The sequence below is a fragment of the Oncorhynchus mykiss genome, chromosome 30, assembly GCF_013265735.2.
Source record: "Oncorhynchus mykiss isolate Arlee chromosome 30, USDA_OmykA_1.1, whole genome shotgun sequence".
Taxonomy (NCBI): Eukaryota; Metazoa; Chordata; class Actinopteri; order Salmoniformes; family Salmonidae; genus Oncorhynchus; species Oncorhynchus mykiss.
This window is the reverse complement of record NC_050570.1, coordinates 27,649,403-27,662,932: the sequence shown is the minus strand read 5'-3', so window position 1 is coordinate 27,662,932 and position 13,530 is coordinate 27,649,403. Positions and strand designations below refer to the sequence as shown.

General features: G+C 45.8%; 1 protein-coding gene across 1 annotated transcript in view; it reads right to left on the bottom strand.

Moving 5' to 3' along the window:
- Window positions 1-584: 584 nt before the first annotated feature.
- Window positions 585-13,530, bottom strand: part of LOC110521651 (E3 ubiquitin-protein ligase SH3RF1) — a 53,905-nt gene continuing 40,959 nt past the window's right edge. The window contains exons 6-12 of the mRNA XM_036968864.1: window positions 12,260-12,370; window positions 9,085-9,212; window positions 8,075-8,245; window positions 7,683-7,963; window positions 7,222-7,535; window positions 4,258-4,640; window positions 585-4,072 (exon numbers count right to left, since the gene is read on the bottom strand). Of these exons, the coding sequence (XP_036824759.1) occupies window positions 3,904-4,072; window positions 4,258-4,640; window positions 7,222-7,535; window positions 7,683-7,963; window positions 8,075-8,245; window positions 9,085-9,212; window positions 12,260-12,370 (1,557 nt within the window). The 3' untranslated portion in view covers window positions 585-3,903. The remainder of the gene's footprint in view (window positions 4,073-4,257; window positions 4,641-7,221; window positions 7,536-7,682; window positions 7,964-8,074; window positions 8,246-9,084; window positions 9,213-12,259; window positions 12,371-13,530) is intronic.

The window sequence follows — 13,530 nt, the reverse complement described above, 5'->3', positions numbered from 1 at the left end:
AATTTAAACAAATAAACAAGAACATTGAAACGATCTCCATGTTATGTCGACACAGTTAATATAGGGCTATACAGACAGGAGACCTCCTATCGCTCCAATAGGGTTAACCCACTTGGTGGGAATTGAAACATGGCTCATATAGCGAGGACCGCTACACTGCCCCCTCTGAACAGGAAGGCACATCCCTGTGCTTTGACTAATCTCAGCCCCCCTCACAAGTCCCGGCCTGTGCGTTCCAATGGCCCCACGGTCACCATCCCACTTCTGACACCAATGTAGTGAATGGAAGGAGCGGGAAGCGAACCCTTGTGTAAAAGGGAAACACCCTATGCATCGCGCCAATAAGGTAAACCTACTTGGTGGGGATTGTAACATGGCTCATACATAGAGGATTGATTCAATGCATACGCACAATCTTAAGCAGATCTTGCAGAGGGATGAGAATAGAGACGAGAGGTGACTGCTGTCGTGTCTTCAGTCCCTCATGTCTGTGGTAATGCTTTCAGACACCTCTACACTGGCAGGAAGAGACCAGCTAAACGCAATGAGACACACACACACAAATTAAGAGGACTGACAGAAACCATGGAAACCATTAGCTTTTATTGTTCTAGTTATTTTTTACAAAATGTGCTATTCCCTCATACTTAATGTTTTGAATGGATGCCAATTTCACCATGATCAGACTAACTATATAAAACTAATTATAACAACCCCGCCAAAAAAACTAAAAAAATCAAGCAAGTCACCTTGGCATGAGGAGAATCTGTTTAGTTTAATAAAGCAGACTTTAGTGCTGCCTTGTGTTCCAACAAGGCATGAGATTACAGTGAAAACATGTTCACAGGAACACCGAACTGCTTCGGTTGTTCTCGAGTCAGAGAATGTCATTATTTGATCATTAAACTATGTGAAAATCAATGACTAAACTGACTATGGTACATATGGAAGATCTTAATTTGATCACTTTGTTGCAGGAGAACTTTGCTGCAATGCAGGAAATGTAAAACTTGCAGTGTATTTCAGGTTTGAAATGTCCAATTACGAAAAATGTATCAGCCCCTACAAAAAGATCCACTAATTGTAATCCACATAATTCCTGTTGCTGCAGGACCATCCTCATGCTGTAGCAAACCGGCTCAAATTACGATCCTACATCTGTATATACTGATGATACAGTAGTTAAATGTATGTGTGTAATGTATGAAATAAAAAAAAAAAAAAAAAGGCTCATCAGTAACAGAAAGCACTCCAAATGCAAAACCCAGTTCAGCATTAGAGGTGAGGTGGAGATGGTGAATGCCAAGACAGCAGTGGAACATTAGGTTCATTCTACATAGGCAAATTGAGAAGCAAACAGGTCTGAACAGTGTTTCGTACCACTTTATAGAGCCTTTACTCCCAACTCCAATGTTATTTCAGAACAACAAAACTACAACATATCTAGCAGTCACACAGTGGTCCCAGCTACTGTATAACAAACACCCACTTAAACATGCTTTGGGAAAATATTCCCCTCAGGTCTGACATGAAATATCCAAAATGCCTTCCAACCTCCTTATGCCTGTTGATACCCAGTTGCTAGGTGCAAACTAAGAGCAAATCTCTTGTTGCGGTGGATTAGTGCCTACAGGTCCAACCTGTCATTTAGACACAGTGGCCTCAGCTGTTGATATTGCACCATAGCATCTGATAGAAGAGGCTGCAGCAGGAGGAACACCAAGGACACTGTCCTCTTGGTGTCTGCCTGGTGGGCTATAGTGAAGGGAGCCCACTAACAATAGAACAGCCACTTACTGTCTATCATTGACTAATATAATCCAATTTAGACTTTTCTACACTGCCAAAAAAATAGGAGATTGGATCAAATCAATGGCTCATCGTGTGGTGCCTGGTGTTTCTTACTAGCAGTGCTGTCAATCTCATTACAATGACTGAAGGCCTATGGAGGAGGATGAGGTGGAGAGTGTGTGGAGTGGGACTGGATTATTTTGAAATCAAAAGTAGCTGAGAATAAGTAGTTTCACACCCTCCAAACCCAATCAAGTCGCACCTCGCTCTCTTTTTTTGTGCTTTGAAACAAACAGAAAACTAAAAAACGGCTACCAAAACTCAAACCAGCCACACACAAATCATATTCAAGTCAATAGAACACCTATCATCACACACATTGTATAGACGCACTGTACAGCTAAATCCGACAAAACCAAGAATCAACGTTGTCCAAGTCATTGATCGTATTTATAAAAAATAAACATTTTAAAAAAACTACTCGCAACTTAAAGGAGAAACACACTAGATTGTATTGGGGGAGTGATATCAGTGATATGGTTACATTAGGAAAACAATCTGCTTTATAAGTAAGCAGTGTTTTGTCTTGTATTGACAACACTTTAGGAATGAATTCATCTTTGAAATGAGGGTTGAGAGCCCGTGAAGGTCATACATAGAGCAGGCCTGTCAGATGTCTTTCTGCATCTCCATGCTGTAAGGAGGCGCTGTCCAGAGCATCTGGCGTCGTATAGATCCAAGTGGATAGAGATATCCATGTATTATTAAGACGGAACTATCAGAGTTGCATGATATGGTTCCTGTGTTGATCGCGATTGTGTCCGTCGTTCACTTGAGATCTTGAGCTGCAGTATGTCCGATGAGGTTGGTCTACTATTAGAGGAGTGGGGGGGGAACAGCTACAATGTTCATTAAGTACACACACAACCATATACAGTAAGTAACACTTGATTGCAACATCTATGGAGTGTGTTTAGTTAACATGTCAAAAAAGGCAAGACCAAATCAAAATCCATAATAATAATGTAAATCAACAGCAGACGCTGGCTTTCCTAACGTTATGGAAATGTTTGGAAAACCTCACCAGGCATCAGATCATCAACGGTATAATAATTCCACCAAGATGACTCTCCCACTCTCCAATAAGGGGTCCTGGAGCCCAAGGAGAAGCCATTTGGAACACCAAAAGGTCCAAGGGATACAGGAGGAGGTTGTGCAAATTTCATTTTTGGAGAGAGGTTGTGGGCCAAATTGGATGTCAAACGAATAGATGAGTGTTTGCAATATGTCAGAAACTCCAACTACCCAACCAGAGGGTATGGAGCTAATGACATCCAGCTGATACCTTCCAGTCAATAGAAGAATATGTTCAAGGGATCAGATTGGAATTGGGCCCACCTCTACACCTTTTCTTGCTTCACTGTATGTGCTGATGATGACATCACTGATTCTCCTCCCATCTGCTGTATTCTTTACATTTGCGCTCAAACAGCCAATCAGTGGAGACACCATGCAATATTAACATGCAGCACGGCAGCCAATGAGAGACAAGCACAAAGTGATGTAGGAAACATGTCATAAGACAGGCGCTGACTACAACCCCTAAACCACGAAAGGTCAAGCACATCTTTTACAGACCCCCCCCCCCCCCACAAAAAAAACACGTTTCAACGCGTCATATTTCCATCTATTAACAGTTCATATTATTAGTTCTGACTCTCTGGTCTTTGTTTCTTTATATACACTAAAGTGAGGAACAGTACAAGGCACACATTTAACGTTTTGAATTGTTACAGATATAAATAACTGACAAAAAGGAAATCAACAAGAGTAGTGTGCTCTCCTCCAGCTCAGTCCACCGTGCTTCCAACTGACAGCTAGCTCCTCTTCCTCTGCAGCTCAGTTTAAATTATTTCATCATTCTTCTCCTCTGTACTTTGAGGACCACTTTAAATGTTGTGTATGTATCCATCTCATCCTGTCCCTAGCAACTTCAGCTGGTTGGCTCGCAGCTTGACCCCAAAACAAGGCAACAAAGTCAGACGTGGTTCCATTGATGGTCAGTTCATGGTATGGTCAGGTCACGGTCGGTCTACTGTGGTCAAGTGTGAGTCAGATGCCGTCTACGAAGCTGCCAGGGAACAGTCCGGTCCTGCCGTTCCTCTGGAGTGTTCCTTTGAACCAGCCGTCCTCCCTCTTCCTGTGGACAAACACTATGTCTCCCTCTTTGAGCTCCAGCTCTGCATCACTCTGAGGGGGGTAGGACACCACCACTCTGTACCTGAGAAGGGGGGGGGGGGGGGGGGGGGGGGGGGATCAGAGGGGATACTGTACTGACACATTGCAGAAGCACAGGAGATCAGAGATGCCACACACACACACACACACCACAATTCCAGCAGAATCACATCATCAGACAGACCTTTAACAATATGTCACTGTTCTACAATATAATAAATGCTGTACCTCTCGCATAGGATTGGCCGAGCGTCGTGCTGCTGGGAGGTAAGGGAGGAGCATGCCTGACGAGGTGGCGGGGCGATGGGGGCACATCCGTCCAGGGGGCTACTCTTACGGTGCGTTAACTCCGGGGCTGAGGAACAGGAGGATGAAGAGGCGGCAGTGGCTGCAGTAGACTCAGGCTCCACAGGGCAGAGGACAGCACGGCCATGGTTACCCACGACAACGCCAGCAGAGGAGGGAGAAGGGGTAATGTCGGGGCCCATGGCCCCCTGGAAGACATCCCCCGTAGCAGCCTGCTCTGCCTCCAGGGTGGGGGATGAGGGGGGAGAGGGGCGAGACTTCTTCTTGTTAGACGACAACAGCTTCAGAATACCTTTCTTTTCCCTCTGCAGAACAAAAGAACGAAACAGAGAGAAATTTAAATTCACGGTGCTCTACCATGCACTTGTCTGATAATGGTGTAAGCTGCATATAGACTGTCTTACAGGAACTCACTGTGTGGACAGTCAAATCTGCATAAACATAATCCATTGTCATGGTCATTAGGGCCAGATGAGAATTTGCTCCAGACTAAATCACTGTTGTGTAATGATGTCTTCAGGGCTACAGCCAGCAGAGTTTCTCTCACTCTCTAACTCAATTCCCAGGGCCCACCCGTGAAACAGACAGAGCTCTGTGTGAGAATTTGTTTCTAAAGATAAACTGGAAGGACTCCTGTGTTCAACAAAAAAATACTGAGCGCCTGGTATTCAAAACAAGGGCACCAGAAACTCCGGGCAAATGTGAACTATTTCACCAATCCACTGTAGCCGTGTTTCACATCAGCCAAATATGCTAGGCATGATAGAAGTAGCTACAGTAACAAGAAAAAGTAAATGAACCCTTTGGAAGATTTCTGCATAAATTGGTCATAAAATTTAACTGGTTGACCCTCTTTTGGCAGCAATAACCTCAACCAAACATTTTCTGTAGTTGCGAATCAGACCTGCACAACAGTCAGGAGGAATTTCGGACCATTTCTCTTTACAAAATGGTTTCAGTTCAGCAATTTTCTTGGGGTGTCTGGTGTGAACTGCTCCCGAGGTCATGCCACGGCATCTCAAATCGGGTTGAGGTCAGGACTCTAAAAATGGGCCACTCTAGAAGGTGTATTTTCTTCTGTTGAAGTCATTCTGTTGTTGATTTACTTTGGTGTTTTGGGTTGTTGTCCTGTTGCATCACCCAACTTCTGTTGAGCTTCAAATGGCGGACAGACAGACTAAACTTCTCCTGAAAAATGTCTTGATAAACTTGGGAATTCATTTTCCCGTCGATGATAGCAAGCTGTCCAGGCTCCAACGCAGCCCCAAACCATGATGCTCCCTTCACCATACTTTACAGTTCGGATGAGGTTTTGATGTTGGTGTGCTGTGCCTTTTTTCTCTCCACACATAGTGATATGTGTTCCTTGAAAAACAACTCAACTGTAGTTTCATCTGTCCACAGAATATGTTGCCAATAGCGCTGTGGAACATCCAGCTGCACTTTTGCGAACTTCAGACGTGCAGCAATGGTTTTTTTTGGACAGCAGTGGCTTCCTTTCGTGGTGTCCTCCCATGAACACCATTCTTGTTTAGTGTTTTACGTATCGTAGACTTGTCAGAGATGTTAGCATGTTTCAGAGATTTCTGTAAGTCTTTAGCTGATACTCTAGGATTCTTCTTAACCTCATTGAGAATTCTGCACTGTGCCCTTGCAGTCATCTTTGCAGGACGGCCACTCCTAGGGAGAGTAGCAACAGTGCTGAAATTTCTCCATTTATAGACAAGTTGTCTTACCGTGGACTGATGAACATTAAGGCAGTCAGAGATACTTTTGTAACCCTTTCCAGCTTTATGCAAGTCAACAACTCTTAATTTAGGGTTTTCTGAGATCTCTTTTGTTCGAGGCATGTTTCACATCAGGCAACGCTTATGGTGAATTTTTTTTATAGGGTAAGGCAGCTCTAACCAACATCTCCAATCTCGTCTCATTGATTGGGCTCCAGGTTAGCTGACTCCAATTAGCTTTTGGAGAAGTCATTAGCCATACTTTTTCCAACCTACACTGTGAATGGAATGTTTAAATTATGTATTCAATATAGACAAGATAAACTAATAACACACAAATTATTGTAAAAACACTATGTTTGTCTGTTGTTGTGACTTAATGACCAATTTATGCAGAAATCCAGGTAATTCCAAAGGGTTCACATACTTTTTCTTGACACTTTATATACTAACGTGAGAGATGTGTTAACATTGCAGATAGCAATACTGATGGCTAAGTTGTGGGGATGTAACGATTCACTGATGTGCATCGGTCCCCAGTTCAAATGTTTAAGATATGGAGTGCATTGGTCCGCGGGAGCCCAAACCGTGCGCAGCTTCGCGTGCTGACCAATAGGTAGGCCTATTCCTGATCTGGCACATCTGCACGTCACCTTCAGCATTCAAATGTTTGTAAAATGGCTGGCGCAATATTATCGATCAAACAAGTCGAAAGTGTTCTACAGGGATGTTGGCCATGTGGACTCCAATGCTTCCCACAGTTGTGTTAAGTTGGCTGGTGGACCATTCTCTTGATACACACATGAAACTGTTGTGTAAAAAACCCAGCAGCATTGCAGTTCTTGACAGAAACCGGTGCTCCGGCACCTACTACTATACCCCGTTCAAAAGGCACTTAAATATTTTGTCTTGCCCATCAATCCCTCCGAATGACACGCATACAAAAATCCATGTCTCAATTGTCTCAAGGCTTCAAAATCCTTCTTCAATTAACTTGTCTCCTCCCGGGCCTCCTATCACATCAAACCAAATCGCATCGTTTCAAACTAAAACATATTGTTCCTGTATGGTATCAGACCCCAAGTATCTAGATACGTCTAGAATCGTCTGGAAAGGGATCGATGCACATCCCAACTAGGGTGCTATCACGAATGCCCACCTTGCCATCCTTGTCCAGCCGACAGGCGAGGGAGGAGTTAGCTGACATGGAGTTGCCGTTGCCAGGGGCGACAGGCATGGTGAGGACTGCCACTTGTCGCAGGGCATCGCCATCCAGGGACGCGGCGCTGACGTTTGGCGGGGTGAGGGAGGCAGCAGCACATCCCAATGGCACCCCAGCGCGGACACAGCCCTGGGCAGGGTTGGAGGAGGAGGAGCAGGTCTGGGATTGGCACACTGCCAGGTAGGCTACAGATGTCTGTGACTGGATGGGCGTCACAGCAGCCGTGGGCCGGTCCTGACTGTGGCATGCAGCTGGGGGCAGAGGAGAGGCACGTGGTTAGACCATACACACAGAACCATATGCCCCTTTCATCATAAATTCACAATCACATACACTATCCTACACTGGCTACATAGAATGTATGCTTGCACCCTTCCTCTTCCCCCAGGGGACCCTACCTGTCCTGACAGCATTGCGTGCCTGGTTAACAGTCATCTGGGACGTCATGTGCATGAGCACCTTGGCCTGTCCGGTTGTCACGTGGGCAGCAGTCACCATGCCCGGGGGTAAAGGGCTGGAGAGGGCGGGGCCCGGGCAGATGGGGAGGGCCTTGTTGAAGTCAGGCCCTGGAACAATGGCCCCCAGAGGAGTGGAGGAGGGGCTGACGATGGTGACCCCTCGCCCAGCCTGGGTGCACAGAGCAAGGGGCGCTTTGGGTTGGGTGCTGCCGGACACCGTCCTAATGGGACAAACAGAGGACAGGGAGGAAGGGTTAGGGCAGGGGAGCCTTAGGAATGCTGCATATACAGAGATAATCAGTGTGTACATGTGTGTAATGTCTGCGTCAGACCTGCTGACGGGGCTCATGTAATTGCCAGGAAACACTCCTATCTTGCCAGTGTGCATGGAGGTGCCTTTAAACCATCCATCTTGACAGCGCTCCAGCACCAGGAACATCTCTCCCTTCCTCAGCTCCAACTCATCCTCCTTACGGGGGGTGTAGGGAAACAGGGCCACGTAGCTGGAGAGGGAGGCGAGAGAGACGGGGAACATCAAACACATATATGGACACACACACAGGGACTGTCCAATTACCCTCAGGAGGAAATGAGTCAAAGACGTGGTGTGTTTCGAACATTTAGTCTGTCACATGAGCTAAATTTACCCCCCTACAACAGTCTAAAGAATGTTCGTCAACATCTCCTCTCTCTCTCTCTGAAACCCTTACTGGAAGACAGAGGCGGACAGTCCCTTCTGGACTGGTCTTCCTACAGTACATTAAGAGAAACTGCACTATACTACTGTAGAGGAATGCTATGGTTACGTTCTGAATGACACAGCTATGTGGGTCAGGGCACCACGGAGGTGCTGTAAAGGGAGTGGGAAAGGCATGTCTCCAGGAACCTCAGAGGCTTTAAAGAACCACTGCTAAAAGACAGCATAGACACTTTCACTGGTGTCAGGGGAGGGGAAATGAAGAAAAATGTAGACACACACACACGCTTTGGGGAGGTGGGCCGTATTTAATTCCAATCAGGTGTCTGGAGTCTCAGAAGAGTAATGATGTGAGGGGCCAGGGGTCAAAGGTGACAGACAGGGTCTCTTATAGGACCCAGGAGACTGTCCCCCACAGGTGTTGCCCTTTCATCCGTCAACAGAGCTCTGGGTCAACCTCTGGTGCTCCACACTGACAGCTTAGGGGTCATTCAGAGGCTTGGAGAACTCCCAGAACCCACCCAGAAGGACCCATGCCCTAGCCATGTGTGGAACCTGCTGTTTCACTGCATGTTCTCTCGGGATTAGCGTGCTTGTACTTTATACGTGGAAGAGTGTTACATGCATCTGTGTGTGTGTACTCACACTGTGGGTCTTTGCCGCCCACTCTGTTCGCTAGTGCTGGGGGAGGGTCTCTGACTGGCAGCCAACGAGGAGGCTGCTCCCACCGCTGAGGATTGTGGTGGAGGCGGCGGGGGAGGAGGGCGAGCATCCTGTCAATGAAAAACAACAAACATCAACAACGACAGTCTGAAAGAGATTAGACAGCATATTAGAACAGTTTACAGTGAGCTTGAATCAAATCTCTCACATACGAAAACATATTTGTTTGGAGCCGAAAGAAAGACCAGAACCACAAATCACAAATAAACAATTCACTGCCTTTAGCGCAACATGACAGTGTTACATTACTGTTATAGCTCTTGGGGGGGGGGGGGGGGGGTCTTGAGTCCTCTGAAACATGACCCGCCAAACTGCGCTTCTTAACACCCCCCCGCTTAACCTGGAAGCCAGCCGCACCAATGTGTCAGAGGAAACACCGTTCAACTGACAACAGAGGTCAGCCTGCAGGCGCCTGGCCCGCCACAAGGAGTCGCTAGAGCGCGATGAGCCAAGTAAAGCACCCCCGGCCAAACCCTCCGCTAACCCGGATGACGCTGGGACAATTGTGCGCTGCCCTATGGGTCTCCCGATCACAGCCGGTTGTGACACAGCCTGGGATCGTACCCGGGTCTGTAGTGATGCCTCTAACACTGCGATGCAGTGCCTTAGATCACTGCGCCACTCGGGAGGCCCACCCCTGGCCTTTTAACCAATGACTGACTAGGTGTTACATAATGAGAGAAACTGGTCAGTGAAAGAAGGATATCATTTACTCTGTTCAATGAGGGAGAGTATCGCTTGACACAGAGGTTTGGTCTTGTCCCCAACTTCCCCTGAGATCTGGGAAGGAATCTCCAGCATGCTTGTTTGCTTGTTTGTTGCTATAGAAATGACACTGGGGCCTGGTGAATCCATTGCTGTGTTTAATGAGGACCATATGAAAGTAAAAACATTTCTTTAAACATTATATAGTTCAGCCCACAGGCCCGCAGTGAGCGGATTCCACTGGGCTCTACTCCTTGTTCTGCCTCTAACGGGACAGAAACCAGACCTAAACAACTATTACACAATCATACACAGACACATTGGTGTACTGAGAAAGAGGTGGGTTTCTTTTAAACATGTAACTATCCATGTACAGTGACTTCAGAAAGTAGTTATACCCATTTTCTTGTTACAGCCTGAATTCCAAATTGATTTTCTCACCCATCTACACACAATATCCCATAATGACAAAAATGAAAACACGTTTAGACATTTTAGCTAATTTATTTCAAATGAAACACAGAACCATCTAATTTACATAATTATTCAGACCCCTTTGCTATGACACTCCAAATTGAGCTCAGGTGCATCCAATTTCCTTTGATCACCCTTGAGATGTCGTTACATTGGATTCCACCTGTGGCCAATTCAGTTTGGACATGATTTAGAAAGAAACACACCGGTCTACAAGGTCCCACAGTTGACAGTGCATGTCAGAGCAGACACCACACCATGAAGTATGTAGATCTCTGAGATAGAATTGTGATGAGGCTTACATCTGGGGAAGGGTTTAACAATTTCTAGAGTGTTGAAAGTTTCCAAGCGCACCGTGGTTTCCATCACTGGGAAATGATAAAAATATGTAACTACCCAGACGTCAAAACCAAACTGAGCAACCGGGCAAGAAGGACCTTTTCCAGGGAGGTGACCAAGAACCCAATGGCCACTGACAGAACTACAGAGTTCCTTGGCTGAGATGGGAAAACTTGCCAGAAGGACAACAGTCTCTACAGCACTACACCAATCTGGGCTTTATGGGAGTGGCCAGACGGAAGCCACTCCCGAGAAAAAGGCACTTTACAGCACACCTGGAGTTTGAAAAAAAGGCATGTGAAAGATTCTGTCTTAAGATGATAATTTTTTAAAGATATTTGGCCTGAATGCAAAGCGCTATGTCTGGAGAAAGCCAGGCACAGCTCATCACCCGTCTAACACCACCACTACCGTGAAGCATGGTGGTGGCAGCATCATGCCATGGGGATTCTTTTCAGCAACTGGGACTGGGAGACTGGTAAGGATAGAGGGAACAATGAATGGAGCCATATACAGGCAAATTCTTGATGAGAACCTGCTTCACAGTGCAAACAGACTGGGGGTGAAGATTTATGTTCCGACAGGACAATGACCCCAAGCATACAGCCAAAGCAACGCTGGAATGGCTTCAGAACAAGAATGTGAAAGTCCTTGAGTTGCAAAGCCAAAGCCCAGACTTGAATCCCATTGAAAATCTGTGGAAAGACTTGAATATTGCGGTTCACAGCCACTTCCCATCTAATTTAACAGAGCTTGAGAAAATCTGCAAGGAAGAAAATCCCCAAATCCAGATGTGCAAAGCTGAAACAGACATACCCAAGATGACTCAAAGCTGAAACAGAAATACCCAAGATGACTCAAAGCTGCAATCGCCACCAAAGGTGATAAAGCATTGACTCATGTGTGAATCCTTATGGAAATGAGATATATCATTTTCAATACATTTTCAAACATTTCTAAAAACATGTTTTCACTGTCATTATGGGGTACTGCGTGTAGATAGGTGAAACAGAAACAAAAATGGATTTCAGGCTGAACAAAATGTGGAATAAGTCAAGGGGTATGAATACTTTGACGGCACTGTATCTGCAGAGAAATAAACAAGGAACAAGATAAATGTGTCTCAACTTGACATTAACAGGCCTGAGGAGCAGACAGACATAACTACTATGGAGCAATGGGGGAGGGGGGAGGGAGTGGCACAGCACTCAGAAGGGCCTACATGCGTGTGTGCGTGTGCGCACTGCCGACGCTAGAGCGGAGATAATTAGATTGCCTGCAGGCCAGAGAAATCATCTGTACAGAAACATCATGTAGAGTTCTCCATTGAAGCGGAGAGCTCAACCTTTATGTATACATTCTCAGCAGTACCACATAGCAACACAGCCACACACCCTTCCCCACACTCCGCTGAATACGGCACAGCCATGGCAGCAGACGCCCATACGCTACTGTATGCAGGTTCCGTTTTAAGAGGAACTTGATGTAAGTGAAGTGCCATGGGGCAATTAAAAATATTTTAAAGCCAGTATTAGAGGCCCCGTAGTGTAGTTTCAGTTGAAGAGAGAACTCCACCTACCACAGGGATGGATGTGTAGCTCGTCTCCGGGGGAAACGTGAAGACAGTTGCCGTAGTAACAGGACTGCTGGGGGGAGGGGTCACTATGAGTCCAGCTGTGCAGATGTGTACCTGTTGAGGATGGACAAAGTCAGACAACTTCCTCAATACCACCACTACTCCTACAATATAATAGAATTACACACAGAGCACAAGACTGTGTGCTAGAACAACTATGGTATTTCAACGATAGTTGCAACCCTCCATTTGTGTTAGTCTGTCTCCTCGCATCCAGTCTCACATGGGCAGAAGACTTATGTTTGATCTGACAGACTAGTTATTTTATCTCTAAACAGGGTTGGGGAGTAACTGATTACATGCAATCGGATTACAAAAAAAAAGTACCCAGTTACATTACCAGCACAAATATTGTAATCAGATTAGAGATACTTTTGAAAAACTAGATGATTCCTTATTGGATTACTTTTCAATTCAGAAAAGATGTTCACAAAATAATATATTGACACATTTCTGTTTTCTCAATGACGTTCAATTCAGCATTGAAAAAAGGCGCAGGTTCAAGTTTTTTTTCCACCTGAGCGAGTCTAACTACAAGTCAGAGACCACTATGATGACACACCAAATGCATTTGATGGATCCCTTTTGTCTTCTTCTAATACCTCTTATAGGGAAAGTCATCAATTTACATGACTGAGTTTGGGTAATCCAAAAGTTACATTACTGATAACAATTTGACAGGTAACTCGTAACTAACAGATTACATTTAGAAAGTAACCTACCCAACCCAGTCTCTAAAACATGTCACACATGGCCTTAAAATGTCACATTGAAATGAAATGTCGCCTTCACAGCAGCGGTGGAGCCAATTGGCTAAGTCAAGCTGTGCTGGTGTCCTGATGACACGCTTGGCTGGGTGAGGTCATATGACTGTCAAGAACAAGTTTCCATTGGCCGGGTGAAGACGGATAACTGCTGAGGCCCCTTGCTAAGAGAGAGTGAACCACAGTGATTCACACATTGCGCGACACTGACTCACACGTTGCATGACACTGACTCACAGGGCAATACTGTTGGACACACAATGTCTCCTTGTACCCTTTACTCCCCGCAAGCCCTGCATGACTGCCCCAGACAGAGCAGAGCAGCCGAAAGGTAAATCATTACCGAGGACCCACCTCAAACTCAAATCAACTGTGTAGCAGGGGAAGGTGCAATGAGGCAAGACGGCCACAGAAACCGTCTCATCATGAGGGGCTGCAGTACCCACACTT